Source organism: Mustela lutreola, chromosome 17, assembly GCF_030435805.1.
Source record: "Mustela lutreola isolate mMusLut2 chromosome 17, mMusLut2.pri, whole genome shotgun sequence".
NCBI lineage: Eukaryota > Metazoa > Chordata > Mammalia > Carnivora > Mustelidae > Mustela > Mustela lutreola.
This window is the reverse complement of record NC_081306.1, coordinates 11,219,671-11,237,500: the sequence shown is the minus strand read 5'-3', so window position 1 is coordinate 11,237,500 and position 17,830 is coordinate 11,219,671. Positions and strand designations below refer to the sequence as shown.

At 50.1% G+C, this 17,830-nt stretch overlaps 1 protein-coding gene across 1 annotated transcript in view; it reads left to right on the top strand.

Moving 5' to 3' along the window:
• The window catches only part of ABCC1 (ATP binding cassette subfamily C member 1), a 129,236-nt gene that overhangs the window by 78,816 nt on the left and 32,590 nt on the right, over window positions 1-17,830 (top strand). The window contains exons 12-17 of the mRNA XM_059153924.1: window positions 199-402; window positions 7,373-7,519; window positions 9,069-9,156; window positions 10,790-10,865; window positions 13,037-13,163; window positions 16,333-16,509. Of these exons, the coding sequence (XP_059009907.1) occupies window positions 199-402; window positions 7,373-7,519; window positions 9,069-9,156; window positions 10,790-10,865; window positions 13,037-13,163; window positions 16,333-16,509 (819 nt within the window). The remainder of the gene's footprint in view (window positions 1-198; window positions 403-7,372; window positions 7,520-9,068; window positions 9,157-10,789; window positions 10,866-13,036; window positions 13,164-16,332; window positions 16,510-17,830) is intronic.

Here is a 17,830-nt window from a genome sequence, read left to right as displayed (position 1 = left end):
CTTAATCAGTGTCCCATTTAACGTGATCCAAAGCAGGTTCTTCCCTCGGTAAAGGAGTCCTTTGTGCTCTCAGGGTCAGAAGGAGGAGGATTCATAGGGATTTCGGGGTCGGCTTTCGCACCCTTCTGAAGGCCCCCTTCTCCCATGGGGCCGGAAGGGGGTCCACCGCTATGGTGTCGACTGCTGTTGTCTCTGAAGGTGGCCCACATGAAGAGCAAAGACAGTCGGATCAAGCTGATGAATGAGATTCTCAACGGGATCAAAGTGCTCAAGCTCTATGCCTGGGAACTGGCCTTCAAGGACCAGGTGCTGGCCATCAGGCAGGAGGAGCTGAAGGTGCTCAAGAAATCGGCCTACCTGGCAGCGGTGGGAACCTTCACCTGGGTCTGCACACCTTTCCTGGTGAGTGAAGCCACGCCCACCCTGGCCCACCTCTCGGGGCGGGGGGGGGGGGGGGGTTGGTTGTGTTTTCATGCCCGAACATGTTCAAAAAGGTCACGGGTTCAGCAGGGCCTGGTCCTACCACTCCTTGGATGAATGGCACCCACCCCCTCCCCCACGCCATTGTCTTCCCAACTCTTGGTAGCTGCCAGCCCAGGGGTCCTCAGAAGCAGCCACTTCTAGGAGCTGCTGGTTTATAGGTTCATGTTGAGATAAGAAATTTGTGCCAGAATGTCAAGCAGGTCTCTCTGCGTCCTTGTTAGAAAAACATGCAGGCAGAACTACGCTGTGCCCTTGGGGTCACAGTCGGGTAACAGCACTGTGTCAGCATCTGCTCCATTGCCGACCAGTCAGGAGCCCAGGATTTGGCGGGTGCCAGACGTGCTCTAAGATGTACTTCTTGTCTGTCTGTCCCTCCGTGAGAAGGGCAGCTCTGGGAAGGGGCAGGCAGGGGTTTTGTCTTCTCTGTGCACTGCCGTACTCACCGTGCCTAAAATAGCCTATGGTAGGTGCTCAGCAAATACTTGTCATTTGTTGTTTTAAAAAAAAAAAAAAAAAGAATCCATACAGAAACTCATCAAATGAAAAGAATATTGTCTTCTTTTCCATCTGTTCCCTTTCTCCAGAGTGTTTGAGAAACACTGGCAAAAAGCAGGATTGAGTGAACTTTTTCTGCCAAGGACAAACTAGGGAATATTGTAGACATTCTGGGCATAGCCTCTCTACTGCTGTCTTTTCTTTTCTTTTTTTTTTAAAGATTTTTATTTATTCATTTGACACAGAGATCACAAGTCGGCAGGCAGATGGGGGTGGGGGGGAAGCAGGCTCCCCGCGGAGCAGAGAGCCTAATGCGGGGCTTGATCCCAGGACCCTGAGATCATGACCTGAGCTGAAGGCAGAGGCTTAACCCACTGAGCCACCCACGCGCCTCTCTGCTGCCTCTCTTCTTTCCTGCCAGTGTGGCCATCCATAATAGACACGTGAACAGGCATGGCTACATTCCCCTAAAAATTTTTTATAGATACTGAAATTTGAGTTGCATATAAGCTTCCTGTGTCATATATTATTTTGATTTTTTAAAAAATGATCTATGTCTGTTAAAGTATTCTAAACCCATGGGCCAGATATAAACAGGTGTGGACCCCTGGGGTGCCTGTTGAACTTGGCTGCCAGCTCTTGGTGTGACCTGAAGCCAATCAGCCTGCCTCCCTGCCTCTGGGTTCTTGTGTATGGAACATGGAAGGGCTGGGCCACGGGGGTGTCACACAGGCCTCTGCCTGCCCCCAGCTCCTGTCCCCGCACTAGATGTCTACAACGCATCGTGGGGTTCTCTCCCCCTGAGTTCTTTTCGGGCCACCCTCCCAGTGACCAGTGTCAGAGGACTGGAGCTGCCATATGAAGTGACCTCTTGTAGCCAGTCTGGGACTTCAGGTTCTCTTAGATCCTTTCTGGCTCACATATGCCAGCATTCGTGGCTGGAAGGTTCTGCCAGCTCATTCTTTGGGAACGCTCTAGTCTCCCCAACTTTCCCCAGATCTCTGATGGCTTTCTTTGATTTTTAGAAGTAAAAAGCATCTGAAGACTGGGTGATAGTTATGTAGGGTGTTCATTGGATTATTTTCCTTTAAACTCTTAAATAGTCTCAGTGTGTTTATAATTGTTAACTGTTCTTTTTGTACATTTTATTTTAAAAAGGACAATGTATTCCTTGGTAAAACTAGTCGAAGCTGTTCTAGCTGATCTAGGACAGGGTTTCTCAAGCTCAGCACCGTTGCCGTTTGGGACCCAATAATTCTTTGTTTCTTTGTGGGGTGGAAGGACACCGTCCTGCTTATTATAGGGATGGTCTGCAGCATGTCTGGACTCAACCCAGCACAGGCCAAGTGGCACCTCTTCCCCCATCTTGCCCACCCCACCCCCTCAGTTGGGACAATCAGAGGTGTCTCCAGATACTGCCAGGTGTCCTGTGGTCGAGAACTGCAGGTGTGTCTCCGTCCTCAGACTTTGGTCATCTAGCTTTTCTCTCTACCAGTTTCTTCTGCGGATTTCCAGGGAAAGCCTGTGCATGCCGCAGCAGAGCGGTGACTGTCCATCATAAATGTAACTAAACTTACATATCTCTTTTACTTAGCTTGACACGCATGATGGTAAGTCATACAGAAATCCAGAACATTTTGAGTTGCATTTCTTTCATAGGAAAAAGCTCTGCAGCCAGAGGGAGAAACTGACAGGGTTCAGTACTTGGGTTGTGTTACACTTGGGGTGGGGGGAACTTCCCATAACCCCTGGCTCTTCTGACTGAGGGTCCAGTTTCTAGCTTGTCTTCACTTAACATCTCCTGCCCTAGTCTCCATCAAGAGATACTTAGGAGTGCAACTGGCTTTTCTTGACCTTGAATTTGCCGCTCAGTATAGTGTTTGGGGGGGGGGGTAGGGGTAACGGGCTTCCAGAGATGGAGTTTGTTAAGCTGTTTGGCATGAAACAGATGAGCCTGGGTGTCCGTTGGAGATCTTGCCCCTGGCGGGGACACTGGAGCCTCTGACTACATTAGGATAAAATATGTAGCCTTTGGTTCCCTTGAAAGGTGTTTGCATGTTTTTTCCACTGGCGAATTCCTGCGCTTCAAGGGTGATGAGGTGTTTACCCACCGGAAGGTGTGATGGAAGACAGGCCTGAGGAGGTCAGACAAGAGTGGGAATGCCATTTTGGTGGGATTGATGGGATTGTTTTTCTGAAATACAGAGCCTGGCATCTATCATGTACACTTAATGTGCTTTTTAAAATAGTATCCGCAGGCTGCATCAATATTTAGCATTTTGAGTCTTGGAAGATTTGGGAGCTTCTCTTCTATTTATCCTTATCTCTCTTTGTTAGGATAGTTATCATTCTCTATGGTAATTACCCATTGTGTATTTCTTTGCTGATCAGATCATACGGGGACCTTATCTTTTCTTTTTTTTTCTCTTTTTTTTTTTTTTTTTGGCTTGCATTCCTAGAACTGGACTTGGCAAATGGTGCACATTCAGTAAATGTAAAGTAGGGGAATAACTGAATAAGTAAAAGTTTTGAATAAACTGTGTTAGTCAGGAACTGTGTTGGAATTGGCAGAAACCTTGCTCAAGTTGACTAGACTGAAAACAAAGTGGGATTTTTGAGTCACAAGACTGGAAAGTGTGAGAAATTGCTGGTTTTGAGCATGACTGGGGTTTCAGTCATGGCTGGATCCAGGTGTTCCGGAGGGAGTGACAACCCCCCCACCCCACCTGTCTCTCAGCTGTGCATTCTCCATGGCGTTTTCTTTTGTCAGGGAGCTGCTCACCACCTAATTACCGTTCATCCTGTCATCTGAGTAACCCCTGTGGGGAGAGGCCCCATTAGCCCATTTTCCTGTTAGTCTCAGCAAAGCTATGGGATTGGGTCTCACTGTGGCATTGCAGTTGGCCACGTGCTTATCCCTGAATTTCTGGGGCCAAGGAGATGGGATGCTTGGATTGATGAGAGTTGTGTGGCTTCTGTGGGAGCTTGGGGTGGGACATGAGCAGTTCATTTATGGCTGAAGCTCATTGAGATAAAAGAAAATTGGGGTATTGTTACCAGAAATGGGAGTGGATAATGGGCAGACTGAAGGAACAGATGTCCTACACAAAGAGACATCAGGTTTTTCAGGAGTTGGACTGGAGTAAATGGTTCATTTCTTTGCCACATTTCTCACTGTGGAGGCAGTATTAGCTCCTGGAGTGGGACACTTGTTTTTCATTGTTGGCAAAAGCTTTTTACATCCTTGACTCTCACCCATCACAAAGCTGTGGCAGACCCCAGGACCCCTTCTTTCCACTGACCGCACTCATCTCCACCCATTCCCAAATAGCCCTTCTAAAGAGAATTCACTTAATACCCGTTTCCCCTAGACCCTGAGTCTCAGGAACGCCAGGCCTGCCTTACTCTTCAACACACAGGGCTGGTACACAGTAGGTGCTCAGTTAATCGTTGATGAAGAATGGCCTCCACTTTCTGGAGAAGCCAGGGCCATGGAACTGATGGGCCACGTGATGTTGTTCCCTCTCTGCACATGCTCTGTGCTGTCAGCAGCTGCCCCGATGATGGCGTTGGTGGGGCTGGTGTGTTCTGGTGGTGAGGTGCCTGCAGCCTGATTTTCCCCACTGCTGAGGAGACACCTCTGAGTTTGTTCTCTTCTGTCCACAGCCACATCTAGCCCCTACCCACCCATCTGTATGTGTCCATCTGGCCATTCATCACTCCACAAACATTCACTGAGGATCTGGCCATGGTCCAGATTTCTCTCTGTACTAGCTGCGAGCTAGTACAGACGGGAATCGCTGCCTTCATGGAGTGGTCATTCCTTCTAATTGGGAGAGACAGATGATCAACAGTAGACATAATAAATACGTTGTATGGTGTACAGTTAATTGTCAGTGCTATGGAAAAGAAAAAGATTGAGGCTGGGGTGGAATAGGTAGGGCTTGCAGTTTTAAATAGGATGGTTAAAGGCGTCACTGAGGAGGTGACTTGAGTAAGGGCCCACCGGGGAGTGGGAAGAGCACGTGCAAAGACCCTGTGGCAGGAAAATGCCCACCCAACAGAGGCCAGTGGGGCTGGAACAGGAGCTGGGGGGAGAATGGTAGGAGAGGAAGGGAAGAGATTTTATAAACCAGATAGACCCTGGGGCTGGAGTCAAGACTTTGGCTTCTGTGCAAAGTCAAATGGACTGACTTCAGAGAGATGAGTTTTTTGTTCTTATTTTTTTTTTTGGTGAGCTATATATAATTTACCATTTTAAAGTGTACAACCCAGTGGTGTTTAATATATTCACAAGGTTGTGCAACCGTCACCACTATCTAATTCCAGAACATTCCCATCATCCCAGAAGGAAACCCTATAGCCATTGATGGTCACTCCCCATTCTCCCAGCCCAGGCACACTCATCTGCTTTCTGTCCCTATGGATTTGCCTGTTCGGGATATATCATATAAGTTGGAATCACCCAGTATGTGGGCTTCAGGTGTTCTGCCTTCGGTTTCACTGATCATCATGTTTACAGGGGTCATCTCTGTCATAGCAGGTGTCTGTGCTTCCTTTTTTAATGGCTGAATACTGTTCTTTGTATGGAGATACTTGGAGCGTTCTGAGTAAGAACACCTTCAGATGAGAGGCTGGTGCGTCACCCGGCTTGTTAATGTCAGGGCCAGAAAGGAACCAGCTCTACCCCCTAGCGCCTTGCTCTTGGAACCCAGTTAATAGATTCTATGGAAGAATGGACCAAGCAGTTTGGACTGAGTCCTATAGCCAGAAATGAAAACAACGGCCATGTATTACCTTTTACTGAGCCCCGGGTAGTGTGTTAAGCACTTCACAGAAGTGCCTGATTTCTTGCTGCCAGCCACCCTGCGATGGTGTATCTGGATTCACATTTTGTAGAGAGGAAAGCAGAAGCTTGCTTGGAGAGGGGAGATGATATGTCCAGGCTCCTACAGCTGATATGTGGCAGAGCTGTTGGTTTTGATTTTTAAGCTATGTTACCTTCCAGTAGGTGGTAAGGAAATGAGAAGGCTGTGACCCCTGTGCTATGGCCCTGCGCTGGGCCACAGCCACACCAGAGGCAGGGCTCCAGTGCCAGATCCTGACTTCTGGACATTCTGTTCTAAGCTCAGAAAGGTGGGACCTGAGCAGTTTATTTCCTGCAGAGAAAGCCTTTAATGGCTCTGGGATCCTGGGGCTAATATGGGGGGCGGGGACTGGTGTGCATCTGTTGAGGTCCAGGTTTGTCCAGATGGCTTCTGATAGCATGTTCTGGGCAGTCTTGTGGAATGCCTGCCATTAGCTCCGCCTGGCGACACCTGGCCCCTTTCTTTCCCCAGCGGTATAGGAGAGGCATAGGAGTCTGCCTGTTGATCTCTTACCTCCCTCTCAAGCAGAGCAGCCTGACCCCAGATTATTGAGACTGTCCTCCCTTTCTCCTGGCAAGGGAGATGAGGAGCCATTGTCTCAAACATCAGAACCCAAGTTCCGGTCAGCTGGGAGCCTGGGTGGTTAAGTCCCGGGAACCACCATAGGGCTTAATGCAAGTCTGACCTCGTGAGGAAGGGAGTACCTTTGTGTGTTAGTATTGCTTGCCCTTTTTAAAAATTTTATTTTTATTTTATTTTTAATAATGTTCCTTTCCTGGGGCTATAAAATCATATATTCTGTGAGCTGGAAGGAATTTTAAATAGTGCCATTAACCGTCTGCCTCCTGCCCCATTTCACAGATGAGATGTGAGGCGTGGGGAGAGGAGGTAACTTGATCAGGGTGTTCCTGTATGCCAGTGATTGTTCAAGGCCCTGGAGATACCTCTGTGTATAAAACCAAGTCCCTGTCTTTGCGGAGCTTCTGCTGAGGTCCAGGAGACAGACAGGACATGCATGCACAGGGTGGTGCTATAAAAGGTCGTGGTAGTTGCTGCGGAGAAAAATAAGCCAGGATAAAAGGATAGAGAGCCAGAGCAGGGTTGTTTTGGGTGGAGGGGCAGGGCAGCCTCTCCAAAGGGTCGGAGGGAAGAACCAGGCCACCATTTGCATGGAAAGGTTGTTTCAGGCAGAGAAACCGCAGGGGCAAAGGCCCGGAGGGGTTACACTGGGTGGTGTTGAGGGATCCCCAGCATGTCTGTCCACTGTGATCTGGAGAAGGTTGGTGCAGGGGCCAGGACTTGGAGCTCCTGGTTGTGCATTTATCTGGTACATTCTTTAAGTGTCTGCTATGTGCTAGACACTGCCTTAGTCGTTTCCTGCTGCCTTCCAGGGGCCTGTTGTGGGGCGGGGTGGGCTCAAACACACTGCGGTGGGGGGGGGGGGGTGGTCAGTGGGAGGGCAGCTGCTCTTAGGGTTGTGTCTGTGATGCAGGGACACAAGTCAGTGCTGGACACTCTGCTTATAGGTGGCCCTGTCTACATTTGCCGTCTACGTGACCATCGACAAGAACAACATCCTGGATGCCCAGAAAGCTTTCGTGTCCTTGGCCTTGTTCAACATCCTTCGATTTCCCCTGAATATTCTCCCCATGGTCATCAGCAGCATCGTGCAGGTACAGGCGAGGCTGGAGGGGCCTGAGGGAGGGGGTTCTGGGGAAAGGAAGTAAAAGGGCCTACAGGTCCTGCTCCATACAGCTCCGCCTTCATTACCTGGCCCACCGTGCCCAGTCGGCTGGACGAGGCTCACACCGGTGGCTTTCGTGCTGTTTTGGTCATGCCCCAAGGAAAGGAATACGTTACTTATTGACGAGGAACTCACAGTTGAATGTACAATACAAATACTTGCATGCAACCAGGCTTCCCCGAGCTCCGTAAGGTTCTGAAATACTTACCCTCTTCGAGTCGGTCTGTTCCTCTCTGCTCTGCCCTACTCTACTTTTTCAAACCTGCGTTTCTTGACTTACTAAACTGATTCCACAACCCGCTGATAGACCTCAACCCACTGCTGGACAAACCCTAACCTAGATCCCCCAGAAATCCAAAAGTCCATGGCAGTGACTGTATAAGGTGAGGAGACTGTCCACTCGGTCACTTTCACGCCTGCGCTCTCCAACGGGAGGGATGTTTCCGTTGACATCTCCCCCGCATTTGAATGCATTCATCCTGAAAACCCAGTTATCTGCCACACAGGCAAAGGAACCTTAAGATTTGGTTGTACAACTCTGGTTAAAAAAATAATTAAGCAAATAAGACCCCTTTTTGTTATGAAAAATTGCAAATGTACACAGACCTAGGGCGAGAACAAACAGTGTAACAAAGTCCATGTAGCCTTTACCCAGGTCGGACATTTTGCCACACTTGGCTCATCGAATCCTCCTTCTCTTCCCCCTTCCTGCTTCCTTTCTTCCTTTCCTTGCCGAAGAATTCTTTTCCTTCCTTCGTTTTTTAAAGATTTTTTTTTTTTAAATTTTTAAGTAACCTCCATGTCCAACTTGGGGCTCAGACTCATCACCCCACGATCAAGAGTCACGTGCTCCACCAGTGCAGCCAGTCAGATGCCCCTGAAGAATTTTAAAGCAAATCCCAGACCTCTTGACATTTCACCTGTAAATATTTGAACATGCATTTCTTCTGTTCAGTGGTTTTTGTGTTTTTGGTTTTGGGGTTTTTTTGGTTTTTTTGTTTTTTTTTTTTGGCTTCAGTTTATTTGTAGGAGATAGAATTGTGTAAACTTAAGGCGTATCCAATGAAACACTCCACAAGAGTGTTTGCTGACACCTCTAGCACATTGTTGGTTTCCTTTTTCTGTCGGGAACCGTGGCGATGCTATCTCTTGGCTCGCGGCCTGTGGATGGCGATCATTCAGCAGGAGAGCTCCCGCGCTTCCTTCTCCCTTGGTGGCGAGCTTGTATCCCTGGGCGTGTGGTTATTGTTTCTGAAGTCCCTTGTCTTCCAGGACAGTCTCCCTACCCTCTTTTTTAATACCCATGATGGGCTTTGGAAGGAAAACAAATAAGAACCCAAACCTGTTATGTGTCTCATTCTAAGGGACGCTTGTACTAAACACGAAGCCCCCAGAATGGGGAAACCTCCAACAGCTAGCCTCGGTCGGTTTTTTTGCAAAAATACTTTTAAAAATAACTGCAGTTGCTTTCTGTGTAGGCGAGTGTCTCCCTCAAACGCCTCAGGATCTTCCTGTCTCATGAGGAGCTGGAGCCGGACAGTATCGAGCGAAGGACGATCAAAGACGGTGTGTGTGCCTTGGGTCCCTCTGTGCCCTGAAGGCTCCCCTCGGGTTGGCTGTGAGGCCCCAGGGAACAGGAGCTCTGCGGAGCCGGGTGGGCGTCAGGGCCTTATCTTGCACATCCCAGGCCGGTGAACTTCAACTTCTATTTTCTTGGTGCTTTCGCCAAGAGGCAGCCCACGGGGTGGGGCCTTCCACCCAGGGGCCCCTTTCGGGGCTCAGATTCTGACTCTGTTCTGGCCAGATGGGCAGGTGCAGCAGGGACACTGGAGACTAACCAGCTCCAACCCACCAGCTCTGTTTACCTGGGTAGGCCAGTTGTCCGCTGTAAGCCTCAGTCTCCCTATCTGGGTAATGGGAATGAAGGTGTCTTTCTTTGTCATGGTGTTATGTGGGTTTTTATTGGCAGACTTCTTTCTTTGTATACCACAGGGCTGAGCTTTGGCCCTGCCCACGGAGGCTTCTGGTTCCTGGAGCTCCTCCCAGCACCCTGCAGGTGTCCTGTTGGAAAGCCCCCAGGCCACCTGGTGCAGCCCAGGCCTCAGCACCCACCTTCCTAGGCTGCTTGACTTTTTGAGATGCTTATCCACACTCCATGGTTGCCAGACGGGGGCACCTTGGCAGCTCTCAGCCCTGTCTGGTGGTTTTCTAGCTTGTCTGACTCAAGTGACTTTTCTTAAATTACTTAAATAGCACCTTCCCATTTCCTCCTTGTTCTGTGGGTGCGGGTGAGGGAGGGGAGGTCAGGTTAACCAGTAACTGCCTCCTACGGGAGGTTTTTGTTTCTCTGGTGCGCAAGGGAATTTCTCTCTCTCTTTGATAACTTCAGACACGCCCATCTTCTCTCTAGGTGGCTTTAAGGAGGCTCTTAATGAAGAGTCAGAACTTAAGCGAAGGACAGGACAGGGAGGTAGAAGGAGAGAAGGAGAGGGAAAGTAAATGAAGACAGAAGAGCCTGGAGCTTAGCATCCAGAGCCACTGTTGTTGGTAGAATGTCCGATTTGTCTAATCGTGCTTCCCTCCCTGGTTTCCCCCCGATCCACCCACTGCCTGTTTCACAGCCTGCTTTTTCACAGTGTGACTGGTTTTTCGGAAAGACTGACCTGTTGTGATGTGAGCCGGGCAGGAGGGAGAGGGAATGGAGAGGCCTTAGGAGACAGCCCTACAATCCAAGTGCCGTGGCCCAGGAACCCCCTTGAATGAAAAGGGAGGGCTGAGGGTGTGGTGAGGGCCGAGAGCCAGCCTGACGGAGAGAACTGCTTGTTCCCCCTTGACCCTGCCTTCTGCGTGCCACCCCAGCCAGAGTTGCCTGATCCTCCCAAGGTGGGGTGAGGGAGGCCCTGGAGCCTGGAGTAAACCCCAAGGGGTCCTCCTGCCTCTGCCAGATGGGCATCTGGGTGGCGCAACCTCCTGGTATTCAGGGCAGAGCCCTGTTGTGGTTTCTGTCCGCTTTGTGGGTCTGGTTGGGGTTCTTTAGAAACCGGGAATGATGTAACAAGATAATGCCCGAATGCAAGTGTCTAACATCTGGCCCTGAACTAAAAAAGATTAGAAAGAAGAAGCGAGCTTCCTGCGGACGCTCAGTCTCGGGACTTCTGTCCTTGCCTTTGCCTGACATACTGTTGCTGGTGCTTTTCAGGTGGGGGCGCAAACAGCATCACCGTGAAGAATGCCACGTTCACTTGGGCCAGGAGTGACCCTCCGACACTAAGTGGGTAAGCCAGGATGTAGAGAGAGCTACGAGGCTGTGGTCCACTGTAGGTTGGAATTCCAGCCATACTCTCGTTCTGTGACACTGAGTTGGTTGCCTTTCTGAGCCTCAGTTTACCCCGCTGGGAAATAGGTCAAGTCATACCTACCTTCTTGGGGGAGCAGGCGAGAGTATGCTGGCACAGAGTGTTCCCTTGGATTAAATGACAGAAATGCTGCATAGGTAGGCTTAGGCAACAAATGGAAATTTGGGGGTTGTATCACCGAGTGCCACATTCAGGTATAGTATGATCCAGGGACTCAGTGTCATCAGGATCTTCTCTGTCTTGTCTTTTTTCAGTTTCCCTTTGTGCTGTTTCCTTCTCAAGCTGCCTCTTCCTTCATGATGGCAAATAGCCCTCCTTGGCCAGGAGTGTACCCCTTAAGCTGGACTGGAGACCCACCTGCCTCTTATTGGTCTAAATTGGGTCATGTGCCCCTCTTTGAGCCAATCACATGCCAGGAGAGACAGAGCACTCCGATTGGCCAGGCTGGGTCTGAGGCAGTGATGATGCTGCAGGTGGTGGCGGACAGGCCTGGGTCTGCTGAAAGGAATTCTTTGCAGCAGGGATTTGTTGTTGGGATGGAATTGCTCTTAAGGTCCACGGCTGCCTGAGTCACCCTTTCTCGCCATTTCCTGATCTGAGACCCTCCCGCCACCCAGCCCTTATTTTCCAAAGTGCAATGTCTGGGGAGTTGATCTGGTTCCCCAGGCCACTGGTCAGGGGCCTCTTACCCCTTTCTGCCTTGCTCGGTGGCTCTTTGAGACTTCCCCAGAGGAGTCCCCAAAACACAGGGATGGAAGGGACCCTTTTAGGACCACCTTTAATCCCCCTGGCCCCTTAACAATTACCCCCTCCCTAGGTGGCCAAATTATTGTTGTGTATTAACTCAGAAAGAGGGGACAGACTCTTCAGAGAAAAGAATCTTTGTAACGCCTCCCTTGCAAACTCCCGGTGGGACAGTGTGCTTGGAAAGTTCTTCCTTATGTCTGACTTAACTCCTGCCTGCTTCAGTTTTACCTTGTCTCTTTTGTTTCTTTGTCTCTCTTGTCTTTTTGTTCTAGTCACCCCCATCCCTCCAATCTTGAATTCCCAAAACCTTTCCCAATGCAAACCTTTCCTCTCCTCAGCTGTAACAGTATTCCATTCCCACGTGGACAGTCACAGCTGCCTCACGGGGCTTCGTGTTCTGTTGTGGTCCCATCATCCGGTCCCCCTCAGCCCAGGACAAAAGCGTCCTCGGTGGAACCGTGCTGCACTTTCAGAAGCACTAACCAATCAGTGACCGCAGAACGTAACAGCTTTTCCACTAAGAGGTTGAATCATAATAGCGTCCATTGTAAAGCATAGCCAAAGGAAGGAAACCCAAAGAGGCCTTGGGCTCGGGGTGCCTGCCCCTCCCTGGGTGCGTGGAATTAGCCCCAACTTGGCAGCAAGCGATGGCCCCGGACAGGCAGTCTTGCTGGCGGAGCGTTGAGCTTACTGTACTTGGCACTGCCGTCTTTGAGGGGGTGATTTCTCTAGAGACCCATTTCTCACACTCCGTCATCTTCGTCAGGGCCTAAGGCTTCAGACCCCGAGTCCCATCCATGAGGTGTGAGCGTCTTAGCACCGCGAACTGTGACGTCTTCAGGTGTGGCTGCCCCCTGCCACCTCTTCAGGACACCAGCCTTGCTCCCCACTGCCTCATCCTATGTGGTGGGCATGTGGGTCCCTGACCACACCTGTTCTCTCACACCTTCAGGCCTTCTCTCCTAGTTGTTCACAGGTTTCCGTGTCTGGTGCTGCTTGCTTTTCAGAGTTCACACTGAGTGAGGTGTCTGTCCCTCTGGGCACCTGCATTGGCTCCCTTATTGTGACCTGATCCCCCGACCCCAGGTGTCTCCCGCTGCCTCTGCTTCTCTGAGACACATCTGGATCCCAGCAGCTGTCTGGAGCCTCTCACACCTCGGCCCCCTGAGACTGGTCACTGCGTTTAGCTTAGCAGGGGAAATGGCAGGAGTAATTTCCAGACTTTCAGGGCTCGTGACAGCCCTGCCTTCTGCCTCTCTCTGCTCAGGGTACATCCAGCCGTGCTGGGCCGCCACCTGTTCAGGTGAGAGCGAGGCTGAGGCAGAGCCTTTGTGTCATTTCAGCATCACCTTCTCCATTCCGGAAGGTTCCTTGGTGGCTGTGGTGGGCCAGGTGGGCTGTGGAAAATCATCTCTGCTCTCAGCACTCCTGGCCGAGATGGACAAGGTGGAGGGATGCGTGGCTGTCAAGGTAGGATGAAGACCGGGTGGATGGGGGGCTGCAGGGGCGCTGCGGGCCTGAGGGGAAGGGCGAGCGGGGTGCTGGGTTTTGTTTCATGACGGGCCTTGTTCAGGAAGTGAGGCAGCAAGGAACTCCCTCTGTCTCTCCCATTCTCTCTGCTCTTCTCTGTGGCCCCTTGGAAGGCGAGCGTTGATGCCACTAATTTGCTGCTGCATCCCGGCATCGAGACTAGTGCGCAGCAAGTAGTAGGCACTCAGTAAACACTGAGTAAAAATACACGGATGCTCCCTGGTCCACTCATGGCCACTCGTTCTCTCCCCATCTGTGGCACTCAGTGTGCATCTCGTGGTCTCTCTTAAAGTGTGAGTCTTTCTGGCTTGTTCTTCCTGTGCATGGATCTCTTTTCGTATCTGTGTTTTATAAATGTAGCAAAATTTAAAATGTTTTGTGTCTTTGGGACAGTTTGAAAGGCTGCTTTAGTGAACAGATGAGTCTCTTTGGCAATCAAGAGCCTTGTTTTATGCATGAGGCTTATTCCCCACAGAGGACTTCACTGGTATAGAAAGCTTGCCTCCCAAGTTTCATTGATCCAGCCTTTCCTGGAGTGTGGTCTACAGCAAAGTCACCTTGCAGTTTGGGTAATAGACAGTTCTGGGCTCCCAAAAGCGTGGGAGATACTGCAAACTCAGATTCCCTCCCTCTCAGAGACTCAAACATTCATAAAGTAAAGGCTCTGAGAAGTCCTGCAAGGAGAGGAAAACTTACTTAACTTCGGTTAACCCAGTGTGTCCCGGAGGTATTTGCTCACACTCTTCCTCATCTGTTCAACAGCTGTTTGCCTCCCCAGAAATAATGTCTCCCAGAATCTGCTCTTTGGAATGCTGGTTTATGGAGTTCTTATTTCAGAGCAAAATCCTTTCTTTGTTTGCATGAGGCCCTTTAGCCTGGCATGCGTTAGTAGAGAAGTACACGTTAATAATTGTTGGATCTAAACTGGTGACATTTAGCTGTTATTTTAAGAAATGTGCCATCACTGTTTTCAAGTACACGAACAGTGAGACTTCGCTTGACTGAAGAAAACTCCGAACCATCCACATTGTGGTGTTTCGTTAATGAGTTTCTACCCACACAGCACTGTTGACCTTGCAGGCTGGATGGTTTTCTGCGCTGGGGGGCTGTGCTGTTCCTTGTAGGATATTTAGAGCATCTCTGACCTCTACCCACTGGATGCTGGTAACAGCCTCCAGTTGTGACAACCAAGAGAGTCTAGACATCAGACGTCCCCTGGAGAGCAGAATTGCTCCCAGTTGAGAACTGCTGTTTTAAAGTCAAAAACCTGGGCGCCTGGGTGGCTCAGTGGGTTAAGCCGCTGCCTTCGGCTCAGGTCATGATCTCAGGGTCCTGGGATCGAGTCCCGCATCGGGCTCTCTGCTCAGCGGGGCAGGGAGCCTGCTTCCCTCTCTCTCTCTCTCTCTCTGCCTGCCTATCCATCTACTTGTGATTTCTCTCTGTCAAATAAATAAATAAAATCTTAAAAAAAAAAAATAAATAAAAATAAAGTCAAAAACCTTTAAATACAAAAATGCTGGATCTAAAAGTTGACGGAGGGTTCACTGAGGATTTGGTGTGATGGGCTGACAGATTTCTAACTGGTTGTTTTGCCGTGCAAAGGAGCATTCTAGAAATGTGCTTGAAATACTGATTTTTTTCCAAATATTTTTATTGGGTGGGGCGTGTGCACACCATGTCTGAATGATCTGGGCTCTGTGGTGAGGCTTTGTGACCTTTTGGCCTCATGTAAATTATGGTATTAGAGTCAGCAGTTCAGTTATTTGAGAATGAAGATTGAAGTTAGGGACCTCTGGGTCCCACTCCCAATCTTGTTCCCCTAGAATTCCCTTAGGTAAGAATCTTTGCTTGTTCCTCTTTCGCTCCCAGTAAAGTCCGCGCTCCTCACCAGGGCCCCTAGCCCGGTGCGACTGGACCCCCGGTCTCCTGCTCGCTCCTCCCACCACATTCCAGTCACACTGGCCTTCCTGGTCCCGGGACGCGCCAGGTTCTTCTTTCTGCCCGTGCTGCTCCATCTGACGGGTTGCTCTTCTGCCTCGTGTTTGTCACACCAGCGTATCCTCACCTGTCCATCCTCATTTAAAACTTCCTTCCCGAAATACATGAAGCAGACTCCCTCCCCTGGCCCTCGCTCTCATGACAGTCTTTGCAGTTGATCACGTGGGAATGAACGCTACACTTTGAAACAGACGATTTTTTTTTTTTTTAAGATTTATTTATTTATTTATTTATTTGACAGACAGAGATCACAAGTAGGCAGAGAGGCAGGCAGAGAGAGAGGAGTCAGCATGCGGGGAGTCACCGATGCGGGGCTCGATCCCATGACCCTGGGATCATGACCTGAGCTGAAGGCAGAGGCTTTAACCCACTGAGCCACCCAGGTGCCCCCGAAACAGACGATTTTGATACTGAAGTCCTTGTCTACATGTCATTGGGGAATTCCCCCAAGGAATTCTTCCCTGACGACGGAAACTAGGTCTCCCTCTTTAAAGAACTTCTTGAAGGACTCCTGCGTTTTCCTCTCTTAGCATTTAGCGTAACTGTAATCAAATGGTCTTGTTTTGGGGTGCCTGGGTGACTCAGTGGGTTAAAGCCTCTGCCTTCAGCTCAGGTCATGATCCCAGGGCTCTGGGATCGATCCCCACATCGGGCTCTCTGCTCAGCGGGGAGCCTGCTTTCTCCTCTCTCTCTCTCTGCCTGCCTCTCTGCCTACTTGTGATCTCTGTCTGTCAAATAAATAAATAAAATCTTTAAAAATAAATGGTCTTGTTTTATAATCATGTCAGGAACTTCTTATTCTTGAGAAGCAGTTTTGTTTGCTGCTGGAGGCACTCGGGGAAATACTTAGTAAACGTAAAACAGTGACCTCACCAATGTGGATTTGCACTCTTGAATTCCTGATCCTAGAGTCCGTGTCTGACCTAGCTTGGGGTCTGATCCCAGCTCTGGCATCCAAGGCTGTCGTGACTCTGTTTACCCCCTCCTGAAACAGTGGGTGTGATGAAAGTATCTTGGAAAGTAGGGCCCCCCTGGTGGGTGGGCTGGCTGACTGCCGTCTTATTAACCAAGGCTGTCTGTCTGTTTGCTGCCTTCTGTCTGTGCTTCCTAGGGCTCAGTGGCCTACGTCCCCCAGCAGGCCTGGATTCAGAATGATTCTGTCCGAGAAAACATCCTTTTCGGCCGCCAGCTACAGGAACAGTATTACAAGGCTGTCATTGAAGCCTGCGCTCTCCTCCCAGATCTGGAAATCCTGCCTAGCGGGGACCGCACAGAGATTGGTGAGAAGGTCAGTACGGCTGCAGCATGGCCCCTGTAGCAGCCACACAATTTTAGGGGCTGATGTTAAATCCTTACTCTTCCATTTGTGGGCATGCGAGTTGACCGAGGGTGGCTGATCCACGCTGGGCTCAGCTGGACAGCTCCGCTCCACAGTGCAGGTCCACTGAGCCGGGTTCCAGACCGTGGGCTTGGCTGGGGTCTGCCCCACACGTCTTCCTGCAGGGGGAAGCTCTTCTCATGGCGACTGCAGAAGCCCAAAACAACAACAACAAAACCCAAACTGCATCCTCCCCACAGTGTCCTGTAAAACATGGTTGTTTTCACCGGATTGAACTGAAAGATAAGAGACCTTGAAGTGCACGCTACCTTAGCAGTCACGTGACCGCAGAATCACATGACAGAGGACACTTTACAAGGGGGAGGGGTATCAGTGATTCAGAGGGCCACCGTCCCCTACAAAATAAGGGTAGTAGTAAAAATAATGATATAATAGCTAATATTCAGCATTTACTGTGTGCTACGTCCTGTGGTAAACATTTCATATGCATTCTCTCTCTATAGCAAGCCCATGAGATGGGATTTACTGTTACTTCCAACTCATGGGTAAGGAGGAAGAGGCATAGAAGGGCTAAGTGACCTGTCTGAGGCCCTTCCCACCTCAGGGCCTTTGCACAGGCTTTTCCTCACCCAGCAAGCCTGTTCTAGCACTCCGGTGGTTATCTGGTATGCTTGAGGAGTACAGATGTGCCACAGCAGCACCAAGGAGCTTTCCTGACTCCTTAGTTAGTTATAAGAGGGTGACTCCGCCAGCTTCCTTAGTTGCTAAATGATTTCTTTTATTTGAGGGAAATCTACAGCTCCTTGGAAAGAAAAAACAACTGTTAGCAGGACTCTTTGGGTTTGCAGTTAGCAGAGGAAGCTGGGCTAGTTGTTGTTTTAACCCAAGTGTCGTCTTCTGTCTCTTGGAGACTTCTGATTCTCCCTGCCTGGGTCCCAGTACCAAAATACAGAGTGAGAGAATATGATTGGGTCTGGTGTCTACCCCTGGGCCAAAGAGCTGTGGCCAGAGAGGCAATCCAGGAGAACCCTGGCTGCCAGGACCCCAGCTCAGTGCCTGGAGAGGGCGGGCATCTCTCAGAAGAGACTGGGCAGTTAACTGGTTGGCGGGGGTGGGGGGTGTCCCTTTGATTTCCCAGCCACATCCGGAAGTAACATTTGGTAGGCTGTTGCCAGAGAGAGGTCTGGGACTGCTGCTCTGTGCTCTGTGGAGTGCCCCCGTGTGAACTTGAAAGCAGTGCCTTTCCTCCTGGAGAGTGGGGCTGGGTTTT